Below are 23,995 nucleotides of genomic sequence, written 5' to 3' on the forward strand. Positions count from 1 at the left end.
ATAGAATGGAGAGTCACAGACTTTGCCCTTGTCTTTTATCTCTCTGTTGTCACACACAAACACCGTGGAGAAGCTATAAGAGTCAATTTGTCCTGAAAATATGATTCCCATTTGATGATCACGTCAGAGGCACATGAGGAAGGGATTGTTTCCTTCACCTTTAAATGTAAATGCTACTTATTTTTCAGCAATGCGACCATATTGACATACAAAGTATTTTAATAGATTATGTTTCCCAGACAGATAAATGCATTCCTCCCAATTTACTGCAGCCTGCAATCATGTGGAATCAGTTTAAATTCAGATGCAACTCATCAAGCATTAGTTTTGAAATCATTCACACCACAGGGGGGTGTTTCTGACCTTTGGATGAAAAACAGCTCCAGAATATGGAGCAGGCAAACATTAGTTAATGACAACTGACTTTACGAATTTTAAATCAAGGGATTTAAAAACCACCACTGCGGTTATATACAAATTTGTTTATTAGTTTATTTTATGTCCTGTGAAAATTGCAAACCACATTTTGTTCCTTGTTCACTTTTAATTGTTTAATCAGAAACAAAAGCTGTAGAAGAAATAATAAAAACCTATGAACCATACTATATTATAATATTGCAAATGATGATAACATTTCTCAGCTAACAGAACTGAAACATACATGTGAGCACGGGCCTATGCCTGGTTGGGGTTACTGTTGAGTTAGTGAAGGATGCTCATGCTGTCGGACTCATTCCCTCAACCGACCGACCAACCAACTAACCAACCGACCAACCACACAGATGTATAATTAGATTTCGATTCTCTCTTTTGTCTCTGAGCCTCCATATAATAATAATAATAATAATAATAATAATAATAATAATAATAATAATAATAATAATAATAATAATGGATTAAATTTATATCGTGCTTTTCTGGACACTCAAAGTCGCTTTTACATTGGATCCGTTATTCATCCACTCCTCATTCATTCTTGGTCATGGTAAGCTATATACTGTATGTAGCCACGGCTGCCCAGGGACAGACTGACGGAGGTGTGGACGTGGTTTGGTTTGACAGGAAAATGGTCGTTTGGGGTTTGTTCATTTAAAGTATTATGACTATTCTGGTTTCAGATTCAAGACCATTCATTTCAATCAGTCAGACGTGTTTGGAAAGTTATCTAAAAACCTGCCCTGCATCAACAGACAACCAGCTTGAAAACAGAGAAACCTGGGCCAAAGACATTTTTTGAGCAATAGTTTTACTACTTTTAATAATGTAAAATATCACAATATTTCTTGCTCCATGATTTGACAGTAGTATTTTACTATTAGGGCCTGAGCATGAATACAGTAAACGCTTGCATTTTAGCAGATTGTACTTTTGTTTTATTGTTATCCAGTTGATTACTTTGTGTGTAAAAATGCTGTTGTGTAAATACTACTGATGTTACAAAACCTTGTTTAACTGTATCTCCAGTGTTCAAGGAAAAGGGCAGGTGTATGGCGAATCTTTACAGAATTTGAATGTTATTCTCGTGTATTCAGTTAAACAGTGGGATAGAGTTACACAAATAGCATCAGTTTTTCATTTACTAAGTGATCAATCTTTGTAAAAAATCATGCAATGACATGTCTATATGGTCTTGATAGAGCTTACTACCATATTCAGAAGTTTGTCTTGATAACAGAGTATTTGACAGTAGTCTGAAATCTGCTCTTACCCGTCATCAAGCCCCCAGCTATTTTCACTGGTGTTGCTCCAGACATTGTATCTCAGTACAAAAAACATTCATAAATATACATGTATAGGAAAAAAAAGAACACGGAGAAGCGACGCAAGGCTCCGTCCATCATAAATGATCTTCATAAATAAACAAGGCATAGTCTGAAGTCACTGACATGGTGACCTGCCATTAGTGTCAAAATATATGCATTTGAGCCTGGGTTGACACAGAAACATTCATTCATTCATCTTCTTATGCTTTGTCAGCTGTCGTGGGTCACCGGGAACTGGAGCCTATCCCAGCTGGCTTAGGGCGTGAGGCGACGTCAGTGCACCGCAAAACCACACAGAGACACAGACAAACACACAACTAGGGGCAATTTGCAACGGCCAATTAACCTGAAGTGCATGTTTTTGGAGACGGGAGGAAGCCGGAGAACCCGGAGAGAACCCATGCAGACAAGGGGAGAACATGCAAACTCCGCACAGACCGGGATTTGAATCCGGAACCGCATTGCTGTGCGGCAACAGCGCTATCCACTGCGCCAACGTTCCACCAAAACACAGAAACAATATCCTATAAATAATTACACTTTGGGGAGTGCAATGATGGAGTTGGTAGCGCTGTCAACTCACAGCAAGAAGGTTCTGGGTTTTATTCCTTTCTGTGCTGTGTTTGCATGTTCTCCCCGTGTCTTTGTGGGTTCCCTCTGGGTTCTCCAGCTTCCTCCCATCTCCAAAAACATGCAGCTTAGGTGGATACACTAAATTGTTTGTAGGTGTAAACATGTGTGTGAGTAGATGTTTGTCTTTTGTGCAGCCCAGCGATGTGCTAGCAACGCAACCAGGGTGTACCCTGCCTCTTGCTCATAGCCAGCTGGGATAGGCTCCAGCAACACCCGTGAACCACAAGGCTGATAAGCAGCTGAAGATGACATGATTACAATTCTAAAAAATGGATGGATGGATGGATGGATGGATGGCTATTGCACCTTCAAGTTTGCATATTATTTCTTAATCATTGTCTTTCTTCAGATTAAATTGTGCTTTTTCTTTCTTTGTTCTTCCAGGTTTCCAGAAGGCTTTTCGTTTCATTCTATGTTATCCCCCTCTTTTTGCAGTGCATCTCCTCTTCCTCTGCTATATATTGTCTGCGTGATGTGAGTATATAGTACGCTGCCTCTGGCTGTTTACATTCTTGTCATATTTTGGTAGGATGTTTTCCTACGAGCCTCAGAGTACTGCTTGGGTTGAAAGGTCCAAGGCTCATTCTTGTCTTAATTACTTCTTTTCTTTTCCACCCCCTCTATTGCTATGGCGTACTTGTTGTATTCATTCTGCTCAATAATGAATGACTGTGCTTTTCTACTGTCTCTTGCTCCCAGTGCTGTTGTTACTCCAAAATGATCTCCTTCCATATAATTATCTCCATAGCTTCTTCAGGTTTAATATCTTGCTGTTTTTCAGTTCCTTCTGCTAGTTTCTCTACCTTTTCATAAACTGGCACACATTATCCCCCTGAGAGCAAAGGTTGACTTACTGGATTTATTACAATTTTAGCTGAATACCCTCAATTTAACTACTTCCTTGCTGCAAAGCTGATTCCACTGATCAAACTAATTATAATTCTGCAGAATCCTGAAAACACATTCACCGCAGACGGAATCCAACTTCAGTTCAAATGCAGCTTTTTTTTTTTATTGCCTCATCATCTCCGTTCGTGTCTCTGATTTGATATTTTATGAACCCACAATCCACTCTGAAGGCGGTGGTCTGATCTTTACGGTAGACGCAGCGCTGAGTGCGCGTTCGTGTGAGCTCGGGTTCTTACGGTACACGAGCTCGTCGGGTCGCGAGCTTCTCCGGGGCTCTTCACAAAGCGCGAGCCCTGAGATGTCACTCGTCACTTCTTGCAGGAAGCCGCTAACGGACGTCTGAGAAGGGAACTCTGGGAGACTCACCGCGCCCCGCTGTAAGTTACACCTATGTTCTGTTTGTAACGCGTCTCCAGCGAACAGTGTACTGTTACTTTAAGATGCTTAAAACTGTGTTTTTATTATAATTACTATTATTATTATTGTTATTTTTTATTGGAGAGCGGTTTTTAATAGCTAGCTAAAGTGTAAGTTTCCTACTTGGAACAGCTTGTTCATGTCTTTAATGTAAACTCCGTTAAATGTCCCCTGGAGCTGAAGTGGCTTTTCTTGTTGTTCACCGTTGTTCACCTCCTGCGAGCCGCGTTGAGAGTGAACTTGAGTGCGGTCGAGAGCTCTGGTGAATGGATAAAGATAAGAGTTTTGCTCCTTCGTGTCAGTGCGGCGCACCTCCATGTGGAGGAAGACGCTTGCGGAGCGTTTCTTTGGTGTTCCCCGCCTGACTCTCCCTCCTGACGGCGGAGCTTCTCTCTCCAGCCCGGGTCTCTAGCAGCCAAAGGTGAATTCACGCTGCACAGCAACAAATGATTACCCCGCTAAAAGCCTGGAACGGGAGCTGCCATTAATAAACATGACAGGGGTTTGCCATTTTAAATGTCTTAATTGTCTGGTGTAGTCAAAGCGCCAAACTCCTGTGATTGTCCAAAGTTAATATTTCAAAAGGAAGCAGCAGAGGTGACTGATGACAGTGAGTTAACCTCTTTACTAGTGGAGTAGAGCCAAAACACATCACAGTTTGCATGCCAAGTGTAGAAATTGTACAGGTATTCTGCCGCTCTCTCCAAAGAGACAGTCCATTAGTCAGTGGTGAAATAAGTAGTGTACAGTCAGCCAGTGTGTTCCCATTGGGGTTGGTTATTGGATGACTGAAAACTCTTTTGTTTGTTGCCCGAGTACCAAAAATGAACAAGGAACAACTGTTAAATGTTGTACTCTTTTTTTGATGACTTGATGTGTTAACCTGCTCAAGTTTATATTTCTACAAGCATTAGAAGTCAAGGATTTAAGGGAAGCCACACAGAGGCTGTCACATTTATGTATCTCAAAATGAAAAAAAATGTTGAATTTGGAAAACAAATCAGGATTTTGTCAGTTATAAGCCTTGTGTATTGACGGTATTTATCTTTTTCATGAAGACGCTTCATTCCCTTGCTTACAGTCACAGTGTTTTGGTCTCTTTTCATCTCGTTATCAGGAATCATCTTTTCATCCGGGCTATTTGGGTGGGAGTGGAGTGGGGTTCTGATTGACAAAGGGAAGATGAAAAGAGCCTGGCTTCTCCGTTGTGTGCAAGTTTCCAGCCGTTGATGTCTGTTGAAGATGCTGTGACTCTTGTTGTAGCCATCAGCAGAGTTCCTTGTCATTTTCAACAGCATCTTTGTCCATTCTTCAATAAAACAAGCATGATAAAACTGCACGACTTTTCATCAGTGACCTTAGTGGCACTCTACTTCCCGAATGCATGGGTGGCTCTGGTGAATGGGTGAGATCTGTCTTGATGTTGACCTTTTTAGAATGTTTTTTCCATGAATTCTTGTGACTACGGGATGTTTCCACCTCAGTGAACTTGAAAGACTCTTTCCGTTTTTGGCTTTGCCTTTCATGTAAAATAACAGGACTGTCACATAGAAATGGCACACATGTCAACAACTGTACTGGATATACTGTATGTGTGATCCATTAAACTATAAAATATACATTATGACCTCCCAATTCTGTGAGGCAGATTGACAAGGAAACGGGGAACAATTAGATGTGTTTCTCTTTGGGAAGTTTGAGTGTGTTTGTGTGTACTCCCCCTGAGCGGAGACAGATTTACTATGGTCTGATGGAGCTGGACTGTCTAGCAACTTGTCATTGGACAACTAGTCAGCAGCATGCATGTTATGAACCTCTGTGGAGTTAAATGTTAAGAGTTACTGAAGCAGTGATCAGCAATGGGTAGCCCCACTGGTCCTTCACACAGTCTTGGCATGCTGCATGCTGGGCAGCCAAAGCAGATGGCGACTGTTTTTCTTTTTTTTTGAACCCACAGTGATTAATTAACACTTACGTTCACAGCATAGTCCAGAAATTACACAACATACTGTAATTATTACAGTTCTGTTGGCTATATTTAGTTTTCAGTGCAAATGTGTATGTGCATTTTGCAGGCCTCAGACCATGCAAGTCCTTAAGCACACTAGCACTATGATTCTTCCATACTCAGAGAAGGTTATGCTTCTTCCATCATTACCGTCCTCACAGAGGTTTGCTATGAGGATTTCTCTTACTGAATTGTTTTGGTGATAATACTTCAAGTTGTGTTCTGAAAATAGCAACAGAAGTGATTTTTTTCAGCAAAATAGTGGTTAACCATATTTAATTTATGACTTCTGGTCTGTCTCCAGGGAGTTCTGTGCACCAGCAATGTTCTTCTGCCAACAAGGATGTCTTGCTTTCACTTTTAATTTCCTACTGTCTGTGTGGCGGTGGGCTATCCACAGCCTAATAATAGCCCTACAGCAGATGTGCTTATTTCCAGTGGATATGATTAAAGAAACTGAGACCATATGCTGCTTTCAGACTTTTCTGTTTTATGACAATGATGGGCAGCCCAGCACATTAATTGCATCTGTTGTAGACAGAATAGCAATTCTATTGTTAAGTGGCAAAACACAGAGGACCGCTTCTGCGTGTATTTGGCAAGGCGTTTCCCTCAGGCATCTCCAGCTGGCCACTTACACTCTGCAAAATCTCATTTGGGATTCATTCTCTTTTATGAACTCATAATTTCATATTTTAATCTTGTACAGCATGTGGTCTAAACTTATGTTTGACTCCCCTGGATCCTCTTTGTTTTGATCTGGGCTTTAATTTTCCATTTTCAGAGTACCTTTGGGGACCCCAGAAGACATTTGAAAGAGTGAAAAATCGGCAGCATCAGGAGCGAAGTGTGAACTAAAAATATAATAGTATCAGTTTTCAGTAAGTAAAACTTTTATTTTTATTTAACTTCACTATTTATATTTGTTTATGACTGTTAAAGGCCTGCAGTCAAACCGGAAACATGCCAGGCTTCACTCGTCAGCTCTTCAGAGACCCGTGCTGTATGATGTCTGTTTGGAGTCTGTAGTCATGCTCACAGTGGAGCATTGTGATTTTTGGCTGCTTGTGCACAAACGCACTTTAAGTTTTTTTTAAACTATGGTTTCTCCCTTGCCTTTTCGACAAAGTCACCTTTCAGGTCTTCTCAGCAGCATGCATCCATCAAGACTAACATTTCAAAACTTGCACAGATTGTCAAGTCAGTCTGACACTGAATGCTGAAGTGGTGACTCTCTTTCTTCATAGCCTCACCCTGGCACCTCAGAGCCGTCCATGTTCTGTTTGCTTAAACCCTCTCCATTAGTCATTAGTCATCGGAACTCAGCAGCATTTAATCACTGAACGTTTGGTTCCCACTGAAGTGACATTTGGTGTAAGTGTCCTGCGTGATGGACACTTCACCTGACAGGTTAATCAATAGGCTACTTTACCAAAAACGTTTTTTCTGGGATTCAAATAGGAATTTATTTCCCTACTCTTATTTTAGTTTTGACCCAAAAGTAATTGAATGCAGTTTTGATGATTCAACAATTGTTTCAGTATGTTTATACCATATCAAATATTTCCTGACATTTAAAGGCATAATTTCTTATTGGCCAATAATGAACTAATAGAAAATAGGTATCAATAATAACAATCAGGAAAAACATGCATCTAAGGAATATTAGGTCATGTTGGACCGTAGTGGCGATGCACCCACGGTGCAGCGGCTCTGGACCAACTCTCCATCTGGCCTTGCAATTTTGTTGTACCCATTGTGCATAGTGACAAATAAAGATCTTCTTTCAAAATAATAATAAAATGCCAAGTTTCATTGGCTTAAAAATGGCTTCCACAGACTGTGGTGCAGTGATTTACATCTTTAAGTTTGTGACCTGCCAGTAAACACTGTGGTATGGTGTGCTGATATGATTTGCCACCGTAAAATATACAAATGGTTAGTGATGCTTGTGCAGTTGCGCAATGTGTAACTGGAACTGTCTGAATTCAAGAGCTGCTGCTGGGAACACTGGCAAATGTGGATGTTGATTACTGAAGAGCTCCTGTTAGGTAGGTGTATGTAAGCACAAGATGTTTCACACTTGTGATGTGAAGCAATTATATTTCACCTTGATGCTTGTCTAGCTCTGCCATTACTGCACACAACAGCAGTAAGACACACACACACACACACACACACACACACACACACACACACACACACACACACACACACACACTTAATAATCATGTCAGTGGGTTTGTGGACACTGTAGGTCCATGAACGCATTGTCCTGGTGTTGATGGTGTTATTGTGGCTGCTTTGGCATCAGGTTTTTGCCTCAGCTTCTTTTCCTCAACCAGAGGAACAGACTGTGTAACAGACTGTGTGTGAGTTATTCTTCCATTTACTCTTTCTGCTCTTAATGTTTATTGATGGAGTTTTTCCGTCCAGCAAGTTGTATCGTGCTGAGGAAGACAGTGTTTATATTAGATCACTCATTGCTATAAGTACACATTGCTTTGGATGTTTTACAAAACTGAACTTGTAGAATTTCTTGATTCCTATCATAATTGAGATTTAACAAGCTTACAAACTAATTTTTAAGTCATCTATGCTGAATTTTGTGGGAAAATGTAGTTTGGGCCAATTTATTGTTGTGAACATCAACTGATTTTTCAAAACTATAATTTCTGTGTTTTTTGTGGTAATCTGTATCGCACAGGTTTAGTGGTGTCTGTCTGTCTGTCAGTAAGTTCATTTGAAGACTATTGTGTCTGACATTGTGCTGGAAAAATTAGCAACTTCTCTTGACTCATATACTATTAAGTCTTGTAATCACAACCATGTTCTTGCCAAGGAAATAGATTAAAGCTAATTAGGGTTTTAAAGAGACAAAAGCAGCCTTTTTCGTTATTAGGTGCACTGATGCTGCTCTCTCCTCAGCCATTCTGTGCATGCTTGATTTGCCACTGGCTAAGGTTGATTCACTCATTTGTTTCCATGTAAACTCAGCTGAGCCCTCATGGCATTTGTAGTCCTCGGTAAAAACCTGATTAGCAAGCTGCGTGGGTGTATTCACATTTACGAAGAGGTGGCTATGACGAAAAGGGTGACCAAACCTGCCAGTGATGACCCAATTATACAGAAGTCTTTTCTAGCTGTACAATACAAATATAAACACAAATTTGATTTGTTCTTGCTTTTTATAAGTTTAGGTAAATGATCAAAAAACTGTCCCCCAGTCCCAATTTCTTTAACCCAGTCACTTGGTAGTAGTTACTGTAGTTTGCCTGTGAAATGGGGCGCTACTCATCACATCTTCAGTATGTAAGTTAGGTTATGTTTAATAACATAGTTATCACAGAAAATTTTAATTAAGCAAACAAATGCAACATTCAGGTCCAACAGTAGTGTGTAGGGAAAACAGTAATTTTTCTTAAGTGTGTGTCAACATAAATGCAATTACATATTCACTTGGTTCTACATTAATCCGATATTATTTTGAATTTCTAACATATTTTCATTGTTATTTGTGAATATTTATTGCATTTATGCACTTCTTTTATCAGAGTATTCTGATAAAAGAAGTGTGAGAGAGCGGTGATCCTTCAATCACACCTCTGTTCGCAGTGCATTCTGGGATTTTCTGCAATTGTTTTTTACCCCTATGTTTTTGAATGATCATATGAACAGGCAGGTCTAAAATGTGCACACAATACTATGCCACATGTTTTGATGGTGGTTGCCAATGGCATTCTGACTGCAGGAATGTCAACCAGAGCTGTTTTCTATGAACTGAATGTTTCTTACTCTACCATTAACCATTCTCTCCCATGTTTTTAAAAATAATTTGTAATGACCTCAAATGGCTTCACAATCGCAGGTCACATTTAATCTCAGACATCACTAAAATCTTGGCAGATTTGAGATCAATGGCAGATTTGAGAAGAGTCTTTGGTTTATCTTTTTTTGCACTGTACTGGTCAGATGGCAAATGGCATATGTGGCCTCATGTGGGCAAATGGTTTGCAGGTGCTAAAGTGCACTGAGTGGCCAGTGGGGCACAAATACAGAATGCAGATGTATTTATTTAATATTATACTGAGATATCCTAAGGCTCATTCTTTTACCATATCATGAAGGAAGCTGCCTGGTCTTCAATAAAACTGTGCATCTGTTACTGCAACTTCACATGACCAGAGAAGAATCTAATGCAGATCTGTACAGTTTGGAGTGGCACAAAACACACCTGTATAATAATCAGGATTTTCAATCAACATTGTGCTATGCTACAACTGTCAGGTGTATGATGGATTGAAATGGATTATCTAGATCAATGATCCCATGAAAAATAGGTCAGTAACTGTGACCAGGAGTTTACTACATGTTAATACTTTTAGCAATGATGGATGATGCTAAAGCGTGATTCCCCAACATTTAAGACTGTGCTGATGTGTACAGATACCAGACAAGGTCTTCCTGTCACTTGAAGAGGTTAGGGTTTTTAAAATATGTTTGAAAATGAACCTGCTGCAGTTTTTCATGGTGAAAGCAGCACTAACTGACAGACCTTATTTTAGACCTTGCTGCCTGTCTTCAAGTGGGTCTGTGTCAACTACTCCCCATGAGCTGCAAGCAATGTTCCTCTTCTTAAACGAGATAACATTTTCAAGATGGCATGTGATGACTTCACAAAGGAAGTGACTGAATTGCTGACCTCTAACTGGTATACCTGTGCTGTTTACAGGTTCTTGACTTTTTTATAGGCTTGCTTTACATTTTCCAAAGACTAGAGAGGTTGAAGGTTTTGGAAGTTGTAACTCGCCACGTTCCAAGTATTGATTTTCTGTCCTAGAAACCTTTTAATATTTGTTCTGTCTGCTGTTTAGGAGAATGATGACAAACCTTCCAGTCAGAATACTAACTAGAATGTTGTGTGTCTCTTTCGGTATGCATGCACCTGTTTGTGGAAGGTGCTCTGCTTGCTAATAGAGGACATTGATTTGGGCATTTCTGTCTTACAGAAGAGCTGTGCACAGGAACCACAGTGTTGTAATGAAATGCAGTTATCAAGTTCCTCATTGTTGACAGGAGTACATATGGGGCCTGGAATGTTGCAGGAGAATGGGTTTTGTGAGAAGAGGCATTAGAATCCACTGACCTATGGATGTAAAGATGAACACATTTTTTTATTGACTAGCAACTCAAAATATTCAGGTGTCTTGAGCGACGAGCCTATGGATATGAGCACCTAGGACATTGCGTCTGTAATAATAATGCTTTGACAGACTCTTGACAGTTGTTCAGTCCGACAACACAGATTAGATAGATGAGCCGTCTACCTGTAAATTTTCAAGCAGGTAATACTTTAATACAAGCTGGTGTGTCATTTATTTGGATCCACTCTAGGCTTACACTAGGAGGTAGTATGACTAAGCCACTGTGGCTCAGTGTAAAAGAATTGAGTAAGCCACAAAAAGCAACATTCTGTGTCCAAGACAGCGGCGCAGCACGCCGCGCTGATGAGCGTTGGAAAGAGCGAGAAAAAAAGTTTGTTTTCTTATGTTATCGCTCGGGGATTTTCGGGAGTCTAAAGTTATAAGTTTTAGCCTTTATTTCCTAAGAATAAGAACGCCACTGTGACTACACAGGCTAAAAACCTTGTAGCCACTCTGGAATTTACTTCGCCTATGGCGTAGTGGCAATTGGCTAGCGCAAGCCCAGCCACTTTAATAGTTCTTCACCTGCCACGAGTAAAATGTCAGCATCATTAGTCCTTATTGAGCTTTGAATTCAAGCTTTAGGTGATATTTATTTTCTGGCAAACCTGAATGTTAAACTTTTGACAGAGAGGTCATCACCATCTCTCTTTCTGTGTTTGAGCTATATGTCTCCTCTCTGTGACATATTTTTTTCTTCTGAAAGCAGACCATTTATTTTGTATACACAGTGACATACTAGGGGAATGAGGCTGTGTTGTTACCCGTTCTACAAGCATTTATCAACAATTGTGCTCGCAAGGTCTGATAGGCCCCTGGCCAAGACTGAAGGTAAATGACCAGGAAGTAAACATGAATGTTGATGTTGTCTCTTTAGTTCTCACATTAGCTCCAGTGTTCTCCTGAACTACATGTGGTGGTGGTTTTCTGTGAAAGTTATTTAAATGGACATCAGTATGCACCACTATTACTACTGTATCTGTGTCACAAGTTGAAATCTATTATTGGTATATTCAAAGTTTACTTATATAAAATTTGTTGAAAAGGATCACTGTGACCAGACATTACTGTAAAAGGTCTTTTTCTTTTAGTTTTCTCATATTTATTTTACATTTATCAAAATTGTGAAATGATGAAAATTGTGTGTGTGCTTCAGTTAAGCTCACAAATTGTGAGAGCAATTCTGGCTCAGTTTGGCTTATTTGAGCTGGAAGTATGTTTTTTTCTGTGTGTGATTTCAGTACCACTATATGGTCTGTAGTGATTTGCAGGGGATTACGTAACAAGCTGTTTACACATGTTCCGGAGAAGTGGGATGGGAGATGATAAAAGTAATGCACCTATTTCACAAATTAACCACTTGCTACTACATGAAAATAGAAATTACAGTTTTGGGGATCTGTTTTTGACCTTTTTAATCAAAAATAAATTCTGTACGAAGAGCTCTTTGCACTCTCAGATTGAGTTCTCAAAGGAGTAGCCTTCGTCATCCGGCACAGCTGCCTAGCAACCAGGTGCTGCTTCAGCAAGCAATACGAGCCTGGGAAGGAGACCAGTTTGAAGGCTCAAAGCAGTTGTTTAACTCTTATCATAAATGTCTTTTGTTTCCCTTTTCATTGTTTAATTTGTCATGAAACTCAGATTTTTTTTGTCTGTCATTACCATGGCTAAAGCAATTGATCTTGGTAGCAACTATTCACTTCTCAAGTAGCTTTAAATACATTGAGAGAAGATAGTTTTATTCTGCTCTGGTTCACAGCTTAGGGCCTCCTATATGTGTACAACCAGAAAACTATTCCAAGTACTGCAACACTCTTTGTTAGAGAAAGTAAATTTCCACAGCCCTGTGGGGTTTCTGAGGAACACAAAAACATGTCTACTCCACTTATTGCGGATTATCATACTTCCTAGTTCTTCAGCACAATTATCAACAAGAAAATTGTAATGGAATTAAATAAATGGAAAAGTTAGAAGAATGGACTACAGTTTAAAAAGGGAGAACCAACGTGGTTTAACTAATGACTGTTTTCTGTGCATCATTAATCCTCTTAGTTCACAAATTACAGTTCTCCAAGAGAGCATTATTTTCACATGACATGTCTATGACTGTCACCTTCGTTTTTACTAATTAAAATCTATAAAGGCATGCTATCCACACCAGCCTAAATTGTTGGCTAAATAAAGACCCTTTAGTGTAATGCAACATGTTCAAAAGGGCCAGTAATTATATCGTCTAAAATCAAGTTAAATAAGGCAGTCAGAGACTGCAACATCGCACAATTTACCCTGACCTACTTTCAGGATAGGTCAGGGTACCCTGAAAGTAGTACCTGACTAGTGCATAGACTAGTGAATATGGAGAAGGCTAGTGTAAGACCATAGATCAAAGCTAGTGTGAGTAAGACCATAGATCAAAGCTAGTGCACAGGTAGATCAAAGCACTAGGTTTAATCTACGGTCTTACTCTCACTGGCCTTCTCCCTGGTATTTCTATCTTATCCAGTTCCTGTGTGTACAAAAGTTGAAATTTGACTTTGACCTAGTTTTATCAAGGTCGTCATCTCATTTTCATTCCATTTGCCGTAATGTGCTTTTTTGTTTCGTCTTTCTATCTGCAACGGTTGCGAAGATATATGGTGGACGGATGAACGCACGAACACTGATAATTACAATACATCACCGCTTTGCAGCGGGATGTAATCAACAACTATCAGAAAAAGTTCAAATAAAAAAATTATTTTAAAGGAATTACAGACATTTTAAGGGCTACCCTGCATCTTGCTAGCAGCCCTCTAGTCATAACGCGTTCTTTATTAGTGGGTGCACATAGCCTGTTGATGATTTAATGCCCTCTGGCAGTAATGTTACATTTGTGAGTAAAATGTAAAGTAATTTTTGTACTGTTTTTTGTTTGTTTTTTGTTAAGCACTGACCTAATTAATGTCCATCCAGAATAAATGGCAAGGGGGAAAATTAAGCCAAAATTCTTTCATTTATTCAACAAACATAAATTTGCATTGCAAAACACTTTATTCTGCTTTCTCGTATTTGTAAAGCCTCCGTGGAAGCTGTTTGTTTCATTCCAATATATAGAGTATCTGCTTTCTAACCTGTCTCTCTGTGTATAATCACCACAAATCTTTAAGCCATAGTGACTAAGTGATTATATTCCACTGCAGAGATGATGAAATCAATAATAGCTGTAACTATACCACAGTGGAACTCGAACAATGGTAATTATAAGGTGTGATGATTACCGGTTGGCTCTTAGTTGTAGTCATTTTTTACAGAGCTGCACGGACAGTGTTCTGAAGCTTTGTCTCATCTTTGGGGAGTATCTGAAGGCTGGGCCTTGTGATAATTTGTGTGCCTCTCCTAGATTCTTGCTGGGCCCTGATGTTTTTCTCCTTGGAGAGGAACTTTCACCTCTGACCTACAAGTATGCTCTGGGTTCCAGCTCAGCTTTTTGTTGCTATGTCTTTGCTGCTGTTTAACTTCACAGTGACTGGTTGCCATGTCAAGATGTCTTCAGAGAGGCAGACCAACAATCACTGTTAGAGGGCCCTTTTTATAACAAGTGTCCTGGTTAAAAAACAACAACAGTATTTTGTACGTTGTGCTGGTTCATCTGAGTACACAGTTGTATCAGGATGTAGTCAAAACACCACTGAGCAACTACATAGAGTTCTTTTTAGAATTTAAGTTTACATATACGCTGCTCAAAAAAAAAAAAATCATTTTTAAATTAAGTATCGCAAATCTCAGGGAATGAAGTATTTCATTTGAAAATCGTTATCAATTCTATAATGCAATTTGTCAAGAACAAGATAATATATAGTATAATGAATACAAAATCATCGACTCATTGATGACTGAATTCAAAATCAAAGTGAAAAACTCATATCACGTGTGAATTTGCCCTAGACCACTCAATGTGTCTCAGTAAAATGAATGACATTCCCTACAACATGTGGACATGCTCCTGAGGATGATGGATGGGTTCCTGGGGGATATCCTCCTAAACCTCGATCAGGGCTTCAGCCAGCTCCAAAAACTATTATCCTAACGTGCTGTATGACGTAGAAACATCTCATCTCACCGACGGTGACTTTTTGCATACTTTAGTATGTGACTCACTGAAGATAAACTGTAGGAACACTGCTCTATAACCACATTGGAGTAAATCAGCCAACAAGAGGGTTAATTTCCCTTGCTGCTCTGTGATGCAATAAGTTAATATTAGGAGGGGAAACTTCAAATCCCAGGAATCATTCAATCCTTGATAACTGTCCTGAGATGATTGAACAGTATTAATCTGTACACCTCAGCACAGCAATCCATTTATAAACACTAAAGAGCAGTTTCCTCATCAGACTTGCTGTATCCACAGTTTCCAGGCCACAATGGTGATCTGTTCTGGCTCAAGATAGAACTTCACTGCCTTTCCTGTTGTCCTTTGTTTATCACAGGGCTGACGTATGTACTGCTTTTTGTTTTCATCTACTATCTCTGCCGTTTACTGTGACTGAATCTTATGTTGTAATTTCCAATACATCAGAGCGATCATCCTTGAAGCAGATTTTTATGCCACAGATTTTCATGCATCTACAGGTTGAAGCCCTCCATGCAGTCCCATGTCTATGTCCAGTGCCAGCGATGAAATGCATGATTTGATGTCCAGCTTATATTCATTCTTCAGTTGTTCTGTTTTTCATATAGTTTGTCTAATTCAATCTAACTAGATAACCCCTGTACACTTCAACATTCATTGCCTTAAAATTACAATGTTGTTGTTGTTGTTGTTGTTTTTGTTCTGACAATGTGTTTGTGAGTTGTGTAACTGTTAAGGTATTGGAGGAAGCATATTTGGGTTGCCAGAGAAGGTTTCAGATTTAGTGTCATTTGGATATGGGACATGCTCAATATGATTTATAAATAAAATTAGAATAAAGAGGCCAACAATACTATGAGTGGGACGTACTGACGTACATGATACCATTGATCACACCAACAGCACCTTTCCTAGATGGAAGGGCATTAACTGCACTCTGTGATTCGTGGAGTGGGTGTCCTCTATTTTAGTCAGGATTTTCATTACTCATGTCTTTGAAGTCTTTCAAAGATGTCTTCTAGAAATTTTTCTGTTGTAGCACAGCACTGATTATTGAAGGGCTCTGTTCTCGTCTTGCTGATGATATATTCTGGAACTATTTTTAGACACCCTCATATTAGTATGTGTTTCATTGTATTTAATCAGCCACTATTCTAGTCTCAATAAAAACTACAGTAGACTGATTAGCATTGGAAAAAGAAAGGAAAAGGAACATGATGGAAAATGACTTGATTTCCTTTCAAAATTGATACGACAAAGCATATATAATTCAACACCTTGAAATTTTCAATGGGCATTGGTAAAAAAAGGACAGCTGTCTTAGTCGATCTGCTTCTAAATCAGACTCTATTTATCCTTTTATCTGAACTTTTCTGTTTCATTCGTACATGTACACATCTTCATGATGAACCCCTTCTTATCATCCAATAATTGTGGGGCTTTAGTTTACAACTCAGTAGATCATCACTATGATAAGATTACATACATGGCAGGTAGTAAGCTTAACCACACTAATACTGTACATTACAGAACATGGAGTTAACCAACTTTACTTTTAAATTTAGACCCTTTTGAAGTCTTTAAAGTCACTCAGGTCGACACAAAGCCACTAGTAAGAAAGCCCATCTCCTCTCCAGCTGATGTAAAGTCCACATTTATCTAAAATGTCACCTGCCACATCGAGGAGAATGCCAATGAAGTCTGACGTTGCTCCCAGCAGATATCATTAAAGGTGGCCTCCAATTATGAAAGGTGTTTTCCGTAATGAAGAAGTCAATGGCTCGTTGGCAGTTGCTAGGCAACTCCATCAGCATTTCTGTGGCAAGTCAAGCAGCTCTGGTTGGGAGAATCAAAGGGGAAAGAATGTGAGTATTTAAGCTCCTGGGTTTACAAGTGAACGTAGCGAGGTGTGTGTGTGTTTCCTGACAGGATTTCATTTTTGTACGAATGTGGAGCTGATGATCAACATTCATGGAGCCTCCATGTTGCAGCTGATGGTTTGCGATATTTATGGTAACCAACGGTCGGGTCCATAAATATTGAGACATTGACACAACTCATATTTTTGGCTCTATACACCACCACAATAGATTTGACATGAAACAAACAAAATGTGCTTTAATTGTATGGTACTTTAATCTGAGGGTACTTGCAATTGTGTATCTATCAATCTATCCAAATCAAGTGAATGGTATAGGAATTACATCAGTTTTAAATGTGCCTGCCAATTTTTAAGGGACCAAAAGTAACGGGGAAAACTAAATAAATCTAAAATCTAACTAATCTAATCATAAATCTAACTTTTGGCTTCAAGTCATTTGCAGTCAATTACAGCCTGAAATTTTAAATTCATAGACATCTCCACACGCTGGCTTTTATCCCTGGTGATGCCTTGTCAGGATCCAAGTGCAACTGTCTTCAGTTCTTGCTTGTTCTTGAGGATTTTCCCTTCAGTTTTTATATTCAGAAAATGAAATGCGTGCCCAATCATATTCTGATAAGGTAATTGACTGGGCCATTACATAACATTCTACTTGTGTCTTTAGTAACCCTTTGTTGCTGCAGTATACCTCGGATCATTGTCCATTTGTACTGTGAAGCATTGTCCAATGAGTTCTAAAGCGTTTGGCTGAATATGAGCGTATAATATTACCCAAAACACTTCATATTTCATCCTGCTGCTTTTGTGCCCAGTCACATCAATGAAAATAAAAACTAGTTCCATTGTCAGCCATACATGATCACACCATGACACTATCACCACCATGCTTCACTGATGAGGTGTCGTGTTTTGGATCATGAACAGTTCCTTTCCTTTATACTCTTTCCATCACTCTGATACAGGCTCATCTTTGGCGCATCTGGCCATAGGATGTTGTTCCAGTACTGGAAAGTTTTCTGTGTAGGTTCTCGGTTCTCCATGTCATGGTTATCCAAAAGCTGTTGAGTCGATCCACTGGACGTTAAGAAAGTTCTTGAAGACATTTTGTCTCTCATCCAAGAGACTTCTTCAGTTCAGAGAGGACAGGAATGTGAAAAGCACTGACCACACCCCACGGGGTTTATTAGCTGGGACATTGTCAGCCACTCTCTGAACTGAATAAGTCTCTTGGATGAGAGACGAAACGTCTTCAAGAACTTTCTTAACGTCCAGCGGATCGACTCAACAGCTTTTGGAGAACTGTAAAGGCTTTTTTTAGACATTTGGCAAACTCTTATCTGGTCTTCCTTTTTTTGAGTTTCACCAGTATTTTACATCTGGTGACAAACGTTCTCTATTCACACTGGTGAAGTATTTCTTCACCAGAAGCCAACTGTTGTGGGGTGGAGGGTTCTTTACCTGGGATGAATTTTTACATCATAACAAGATTTGCTTTCTGTGGTCTTCTTGATCTTTTGGTGTTGCTGAACTCACTGGTGTGTTTTTGTTTTCTTTTTAAGAATGTTCCAAACAGCTGATTTGACCACATCTAAGGTTTTTACCATATCTGTGAAGATGGTTTGCTTCACTGATAGTGACAGCTCTTTTGATCTCATATTGGGAGTTGACAGCCACAGATTCCAAATTCAAATGTCAAATCTAGAATCAACTCCAGAATTTTCGGCTATTTAATAGATTATGAATATTCTGAAAAAGTTGTAATGAGTTTGTTAAAATAATAAAACATATAGAGGCTGCTCCAGGAAATGTGAATCTTAGAGGAGGAAAGTGAAGATGCGTGCTTTGAGAGTGTCTTCTAGTTGAATTCTGTCATGCCTTAATCCGCTAATAGTTACAGCAAAGAAAAAGTCTAATGCCTTTAGGGTTTGTCTGGGAGTCGGAGTGGAAAACCTGACAATAAACACGTGACCTTGTCTAACCTTTGCAATCATATGAATGGATATCAATACAAGGAAAAAGTCCAAAATGTCTTGCACCCCAAACTTGACTCCTGTTGATAAAACCTAGATGTCCCTGTAAAGACAAAAAGAAAGGAAAACAGTGTCTTTGCTGCAGCATTTCTTTTTTCATTATAACCTAGTCTTGATCTTTGTTTAACTTGAAGCAATCATTTGTATGAATGTCACATTGTTTCTCACCACCAGTTAGAAATTCCATAAATAATGAATATGTTGAAACATGAAAGAAGAGACAAATCATTACTTTACACCTGTTATATCTCTGACTGTAATGACACACCTGTGTGATAAAACAGGCTTTCAATGGTGCTTAATGGTTGAACTGATTGCTTTTATACCTTTAAGACAAACTTCTATTTTACAGGAAATGACAGAGTAGTTCAATAATTGCTTAGAGAATGGCCCAGTGAGCTAGCCAGCAGTGTCCAATTGCTGTATGATCTGGGAGATGAGGCTATTGTTCTGTTTGTACATGCAATCAAAAATCCTACAATATTTTTTAACAAAATTTGGTAAGTATATCAGACTTGAAAAAGTGGTACCCTTTGTTTGGGGATTTGTATTGTCAATGTTTTTACTTACTTTGAGGAAAAGTACTTGATAGGACTGGAGTGTTTGTGCAGCATGTACTGTAACATAAAAACTGCCATAAAATCGTGCAACCATATGCTAGTGGTGCCTTTTGCTGTGTAGAACTGTTTACAATATTGTTTCCCCTGACCAAAACATGACTGTTGGCTCAGAGTCAGAGATTTGTCCCCTTGTCCATTGTCTACCTGTCATCATTTTTTTGTCCAGCACATATTTGGCAAGCTATATATTCTACATCACAGAATATGCAGTTGAGCATTTTATAACATTAATGTTTGATTTTAGTCCTTAAGCCTGGATGTAGTTTTACAAAAAACTGATCTTTTCCTCTGCTTAATAAAACAATCTGTGGAAACAGGCCTTATACACATCGATGTAACTTCTCAATACCAAGACCACAGAATCCAATCACAGCAGTTGTGCAAAATGACTGTCAGTGTTTCATTCAGTCTTTCTTGTAAATGCTAACATGGTCACAGTATAATTGGTAAACATGCTTGGTTCTATTGCAGGTCTCTAAGGTTTTACAGCAGCTGTTATCTTTGGGAGAACCTATTGGAAATCAGCCACATGCGCAATTTATGTATAAGATGTAGTCTTTGAGCAGTTGTACCCATACATCAGGACTGATGTAAAATCGGTTTGCTATATAAAACCTTGTTTATGTTATTTTATGATGCCCCAAGGACATACTCTGTCATGTTAAACATGCAACCCTCTTGCATGTGCTGACATTTGAATGTCTTTTTGGCTTCCAATTGAACCACAGAACCCTATTCATTGACACTAATCAATAGGAACGCCCCAGAGAATCTACTTAACACATACACACACACACACACACACACACACACACACACACACACACACACACACACACACACACACACACACACACACACACACACACACAGTGATGGCAATTAAGAGAATGTCTTTCATTTAAGTCGGAGTATTTCTTTGTTATAATAGAAAACTGTTAGAAGTTTACTGTTCTTTTTACATTTTTTTCGGATTCAGGAATAAGTCTTTCCTCACAATTCCTTGGTTATGGGCAGGTTGACTGTTGGCCTGTAGTGTAGGTTTATTCTATATTGATCACAATGTGTGAGGATAGAAGCAGAAATGCTGTCATCTTAAAGTAATGTGTCACTATGTATTCCACTGACTCTGCTTTTCTCAGCAGACCTAGAGGGCATCTGAACCCTGGTTTCAGTAATCTTCAGAGATGGGTTTCATGAATAGCTTATATTGGCTAGACCTTTTTAATGCAATTGTGTTGCATAATCCAAGTCCTCAGAAATTATTGGTAGATTGGTAAGTTAGTCTTCCTGTCTGTAATTGCAGTATGTAATAATAATGTTTTGTGGTGGTGTTTGTAATTGAATTGTTTTTCTGAGCATATAACTTAGCTGCCACTTATTTTTCCTCTCTTTCCATCTCTGTCAGGTGTGAGCAGCATGGCGTCTAAACCTCACCCTCCTTTGATGAAGAAGCACAGTCAGACAGATCTGATAAGCCGCCTGAAGAGCCGGAAGATCCTTGGAGTTGGAGGTGAAGATGATGACGGTGAAGTGCACCGCTCAAAGGTCAGATTACGTCACATTGTTTTATTCATGCAATTTTTTCTTCTGAGTAACAAAGTCAAGTAACACTGGTCTAGTACAATAAATGGCTTTGATAAACTTGCAAGTGTTAGTTAAGTCCCATCTTTGAAATGGATAATTAGAGCAATGGATGAGCATTACACTACAGATGTGTTCATTAATCCAGAGAACAGCTATGGATTCTTTTAAAAGCTGCATTAGCCTACAAATTGGCTCATCACTTTCATAGTTTCCCATTAGAATACAAGAATAGAATAGAAAGCCTTTATTGTCACTATACATGGTATTTGGGCAACTCCTCACAGTACAATAATGTAACAGTAGAAAGCGTAAGAATAAATACAATTACAAGTATATACAATCGTTACGCTAAATACCGACTATTTAAAGGTGTATACATCGAAATACAAGAAGCGCCATGCCCAGCACGGCGTATTGCATGTTCTCAATGAGGAATTGCACAGTATGTGTAAATGTTTTAGGGGGATGGTATCAGTGCGTGTTTGAGTTAAGCAGAGTAATGGCTTTCGGCAAGAAGCTGTTGTGGAGCCTGTTTGTTCTAGTTTTGAGGCACCTGTATCGCCTGCCTGAGGGCAGTAGGTCAAACAGGCCTGAACCGGGGTGGGATTTGTCCTTTGCTATGATCATTGCTCTGCTGAGGCAGCGGGAGGAGTAGATCTCTGACAGGGAGGGCAGAGAGCAGCCAATGATCTTCTCAGCCGCCTTCACGACTCTCTGGAGCCTCTTCCTGTCCTCCATGGTGCAGCTGCTGTTACCACACTGTGATGCAGGGGCTCAGCAGGCTTTGGACGGATGAGCGGTAGAAGGCCAGCAGCAGGGAGGGGTTCAGTTTGTATTTTTTTGAGAGCCCTCAGGAGTTGGAGCCGCTGGTGTGCCTTCTTGATGATGGCAGTGGTGTTGTCCGACCAGGAGATATCAGAGCAGATGAGGACGCCAAGGAACTGGAAGGTTTGGATCCTCTCCACACACTCTCCGTCGATGTACAGTAGAGCGGGGCTGGGTCAGTGCTGAGCCTCCTGAAGTTGATGAGGAGATCTTTTGTTTTGCTGGTGTTCAGAGCCAGGTTATGCTCTGGACACCAGGCTACCAACTTCCGGACCTCCTCTCTGTAGGCTGTCTCGTCACCTCCGGAGATGAGACCGACCACTGTGGTGTCGTCAGCAAACTTGACTATCAAGTTGCTGTCGTGGGTAGGGTGGCAGTCGTGGGTGTAGAGGCAGTACAAGAGGGGGCTCAGCATGCAGCCTTGTGGGGAGCCGGTGCTCAGTGTCCATGTTGTGGAGAGGTGGGGGCCGAGTCTCACAATCTGGGGTCAGTTTGTCAGGAAGTCCTTTATCCAGGCACATGTGAGAGGGGGGAGACCGAGGGTGAAGAGTTTATTGTTGAGGATGTCTGGGATTATAGTGTTGAATGCAGAACTATAATCCACGAACAGCATGCGGACATAGCTCTGCTGCTGCTCCAGGTGTGACAGCGCTAAGTGGAGGGCTATGGCGATGGCGTCCTCAGTGGATCTGTTTGCCCGGTAGGCAAACTGGTGTGTATCGAAGCCAGAGGGGAGAAAGTCCTTGATGTGCTGGAGGACTAATCTCTCGAAGCACTATGTGATTACTGGGATGAGGGCTACAGAGCAATAGTCGTTTAATGTGGTGGCTGGCGTCTTTTTCTGTACCGGGATAATTGTTGCAGATTTTAGACAGGGTGGGATGACAGCTTGGGTCAGGGAGAGGTTGATTGTCTTGGTGAAGATGGGTGTGAGCTGGGAGGCACACGCTTTTAGCACCTTACCTGGAACTCCATCCGGGCCAACAGCCTTCTTGGGGGTCACTGCCTGGAGCACCCGTCTGACCTCATGCTCGCTGACAGTGTGCGGGAACTGGGTGGGGGAGCGGGTAGTACAGGGGCTGAGGGGTAGTGTTGTGGCTGAGGAGTACTGTTTTGACCGGGCAAAGAAGCTGTTCAGGTCCTCTGCCAGCGACTCACTCAGGTCTTCAGAGGATGGTCTTTTACATCAGCAGAAGTTGTTGATGTCCTGGATGCTCTTCCACACCTCCCGAATGCTGTTGCTGGACAGGTGGCACTCTATTTTTGCCATATGGTCCGCTTTGGCCTTCTTTATGCCCCTCTTCAGCTCTGCTTGAGCAGACCTATAAAGATCTCTGTCGCCAGATCTGATTTCCATCGAGTAGTATGTATATGTATTATGTATATTTTCTTCTTATGCTTCATTGGATCTGGAACACATAATCCCATAAGCTCCCACAGCTCCACTGAGAGGAGACTGACTCCTTAGGGAGACTCTTCACCCCTTGAGTCTCGTGTATTAATGTCTCTTCCTCATATGTATTTGGACTATTTCATCAATTCAAGCCTCTCAACTAATCCCCTCAGTATTAACTTGATTGTATTGTATTTTTTCTTCCCTTAAGTTCAACTTTGACGAAGCCATGCAAATTTAACCATGATACTATGAAGATTTTTGACATTACAGATCCTCTAAGTGCAGATTAGTGGTTCAAAATGTTGCATTTTTGATTTAGGTTTGGACAAGTAACAATTATTACATTTGAAGCATTCAGTGTTTCAGAATTTTCTGATAAGACAGACTGATATATAATCAACAGAGGCATTGGGTAGGAACACCGTGGACATGCACAGAGCCCATTATCCTAGCTTTCCAGCCCAAACATTTATGTCTGTAGCTTCAGAAAAGCATTCAAGGTGCTCAATCTGCTTTTACTGGTCTGATATGACCGGAAAAGAGATCACAACACTTCCTCCAAAGACTTGGTATTTGTAGGGATAGTGCTTATGTTGTATGCTCAGTGGCG

General features: G+C 40.1%; 1 protein-coding gene across 3 annotated transcripts in view; it reads left to right on the forward strand.

Annotated features, from left to right (window-relative positions):
- The first annotated feature begins 3,559 nt into the window (after nucleotides 1-3,559).
- Nucleotides 3,560-23,995, forward strand: part of tp53i11b (tumor protein p53 inducible protein 11b) — a 41,104-nt gene continuing 20,668 nt past the window's right edge. The window contains exons 1-3 of one of the 3 annotated variants that reach the window (XM_068314068.1): nucleotides 3,599-3,682; nucleotides 6,515-6,611; nucleotides 20,986-21,125. In XM_068314068.1, the coding sequence (XP_068170169.1) occupies nucleotides 20,997-21,125 (129 nt within the window). In that variant the 5' untranslated portion in view covers nucleotides 3,599-3,682; nucleotides 6,515-6,611; nucleotides 20,986-20,996. Of the gene's footprint in view, nucleotides 3,683-3,999; nucleotides 4,144-6,514; nucleotides 6,612-20,985; nucleotides 21,126-23,995 lie in introns of those variants that run through there. The other 2 variants (XM_068314069.1, XM_068314070.1) reach the window with 2 other exon arrangements.

Source organism: Antennarius striatus, chromosome 4 (assembly GCF_040054535.1).
Source record: "Antennarius striatus isolate MH-2024 chromosome 4, ASM4005453v1, whole genome shotgun sequence".
Lineage (NCBI taxonomy): Eukaryota > Metazoa > Chordata > Actinopteri > Lophiiformes > Antennariidae > Antennarius > Antennarius striatus.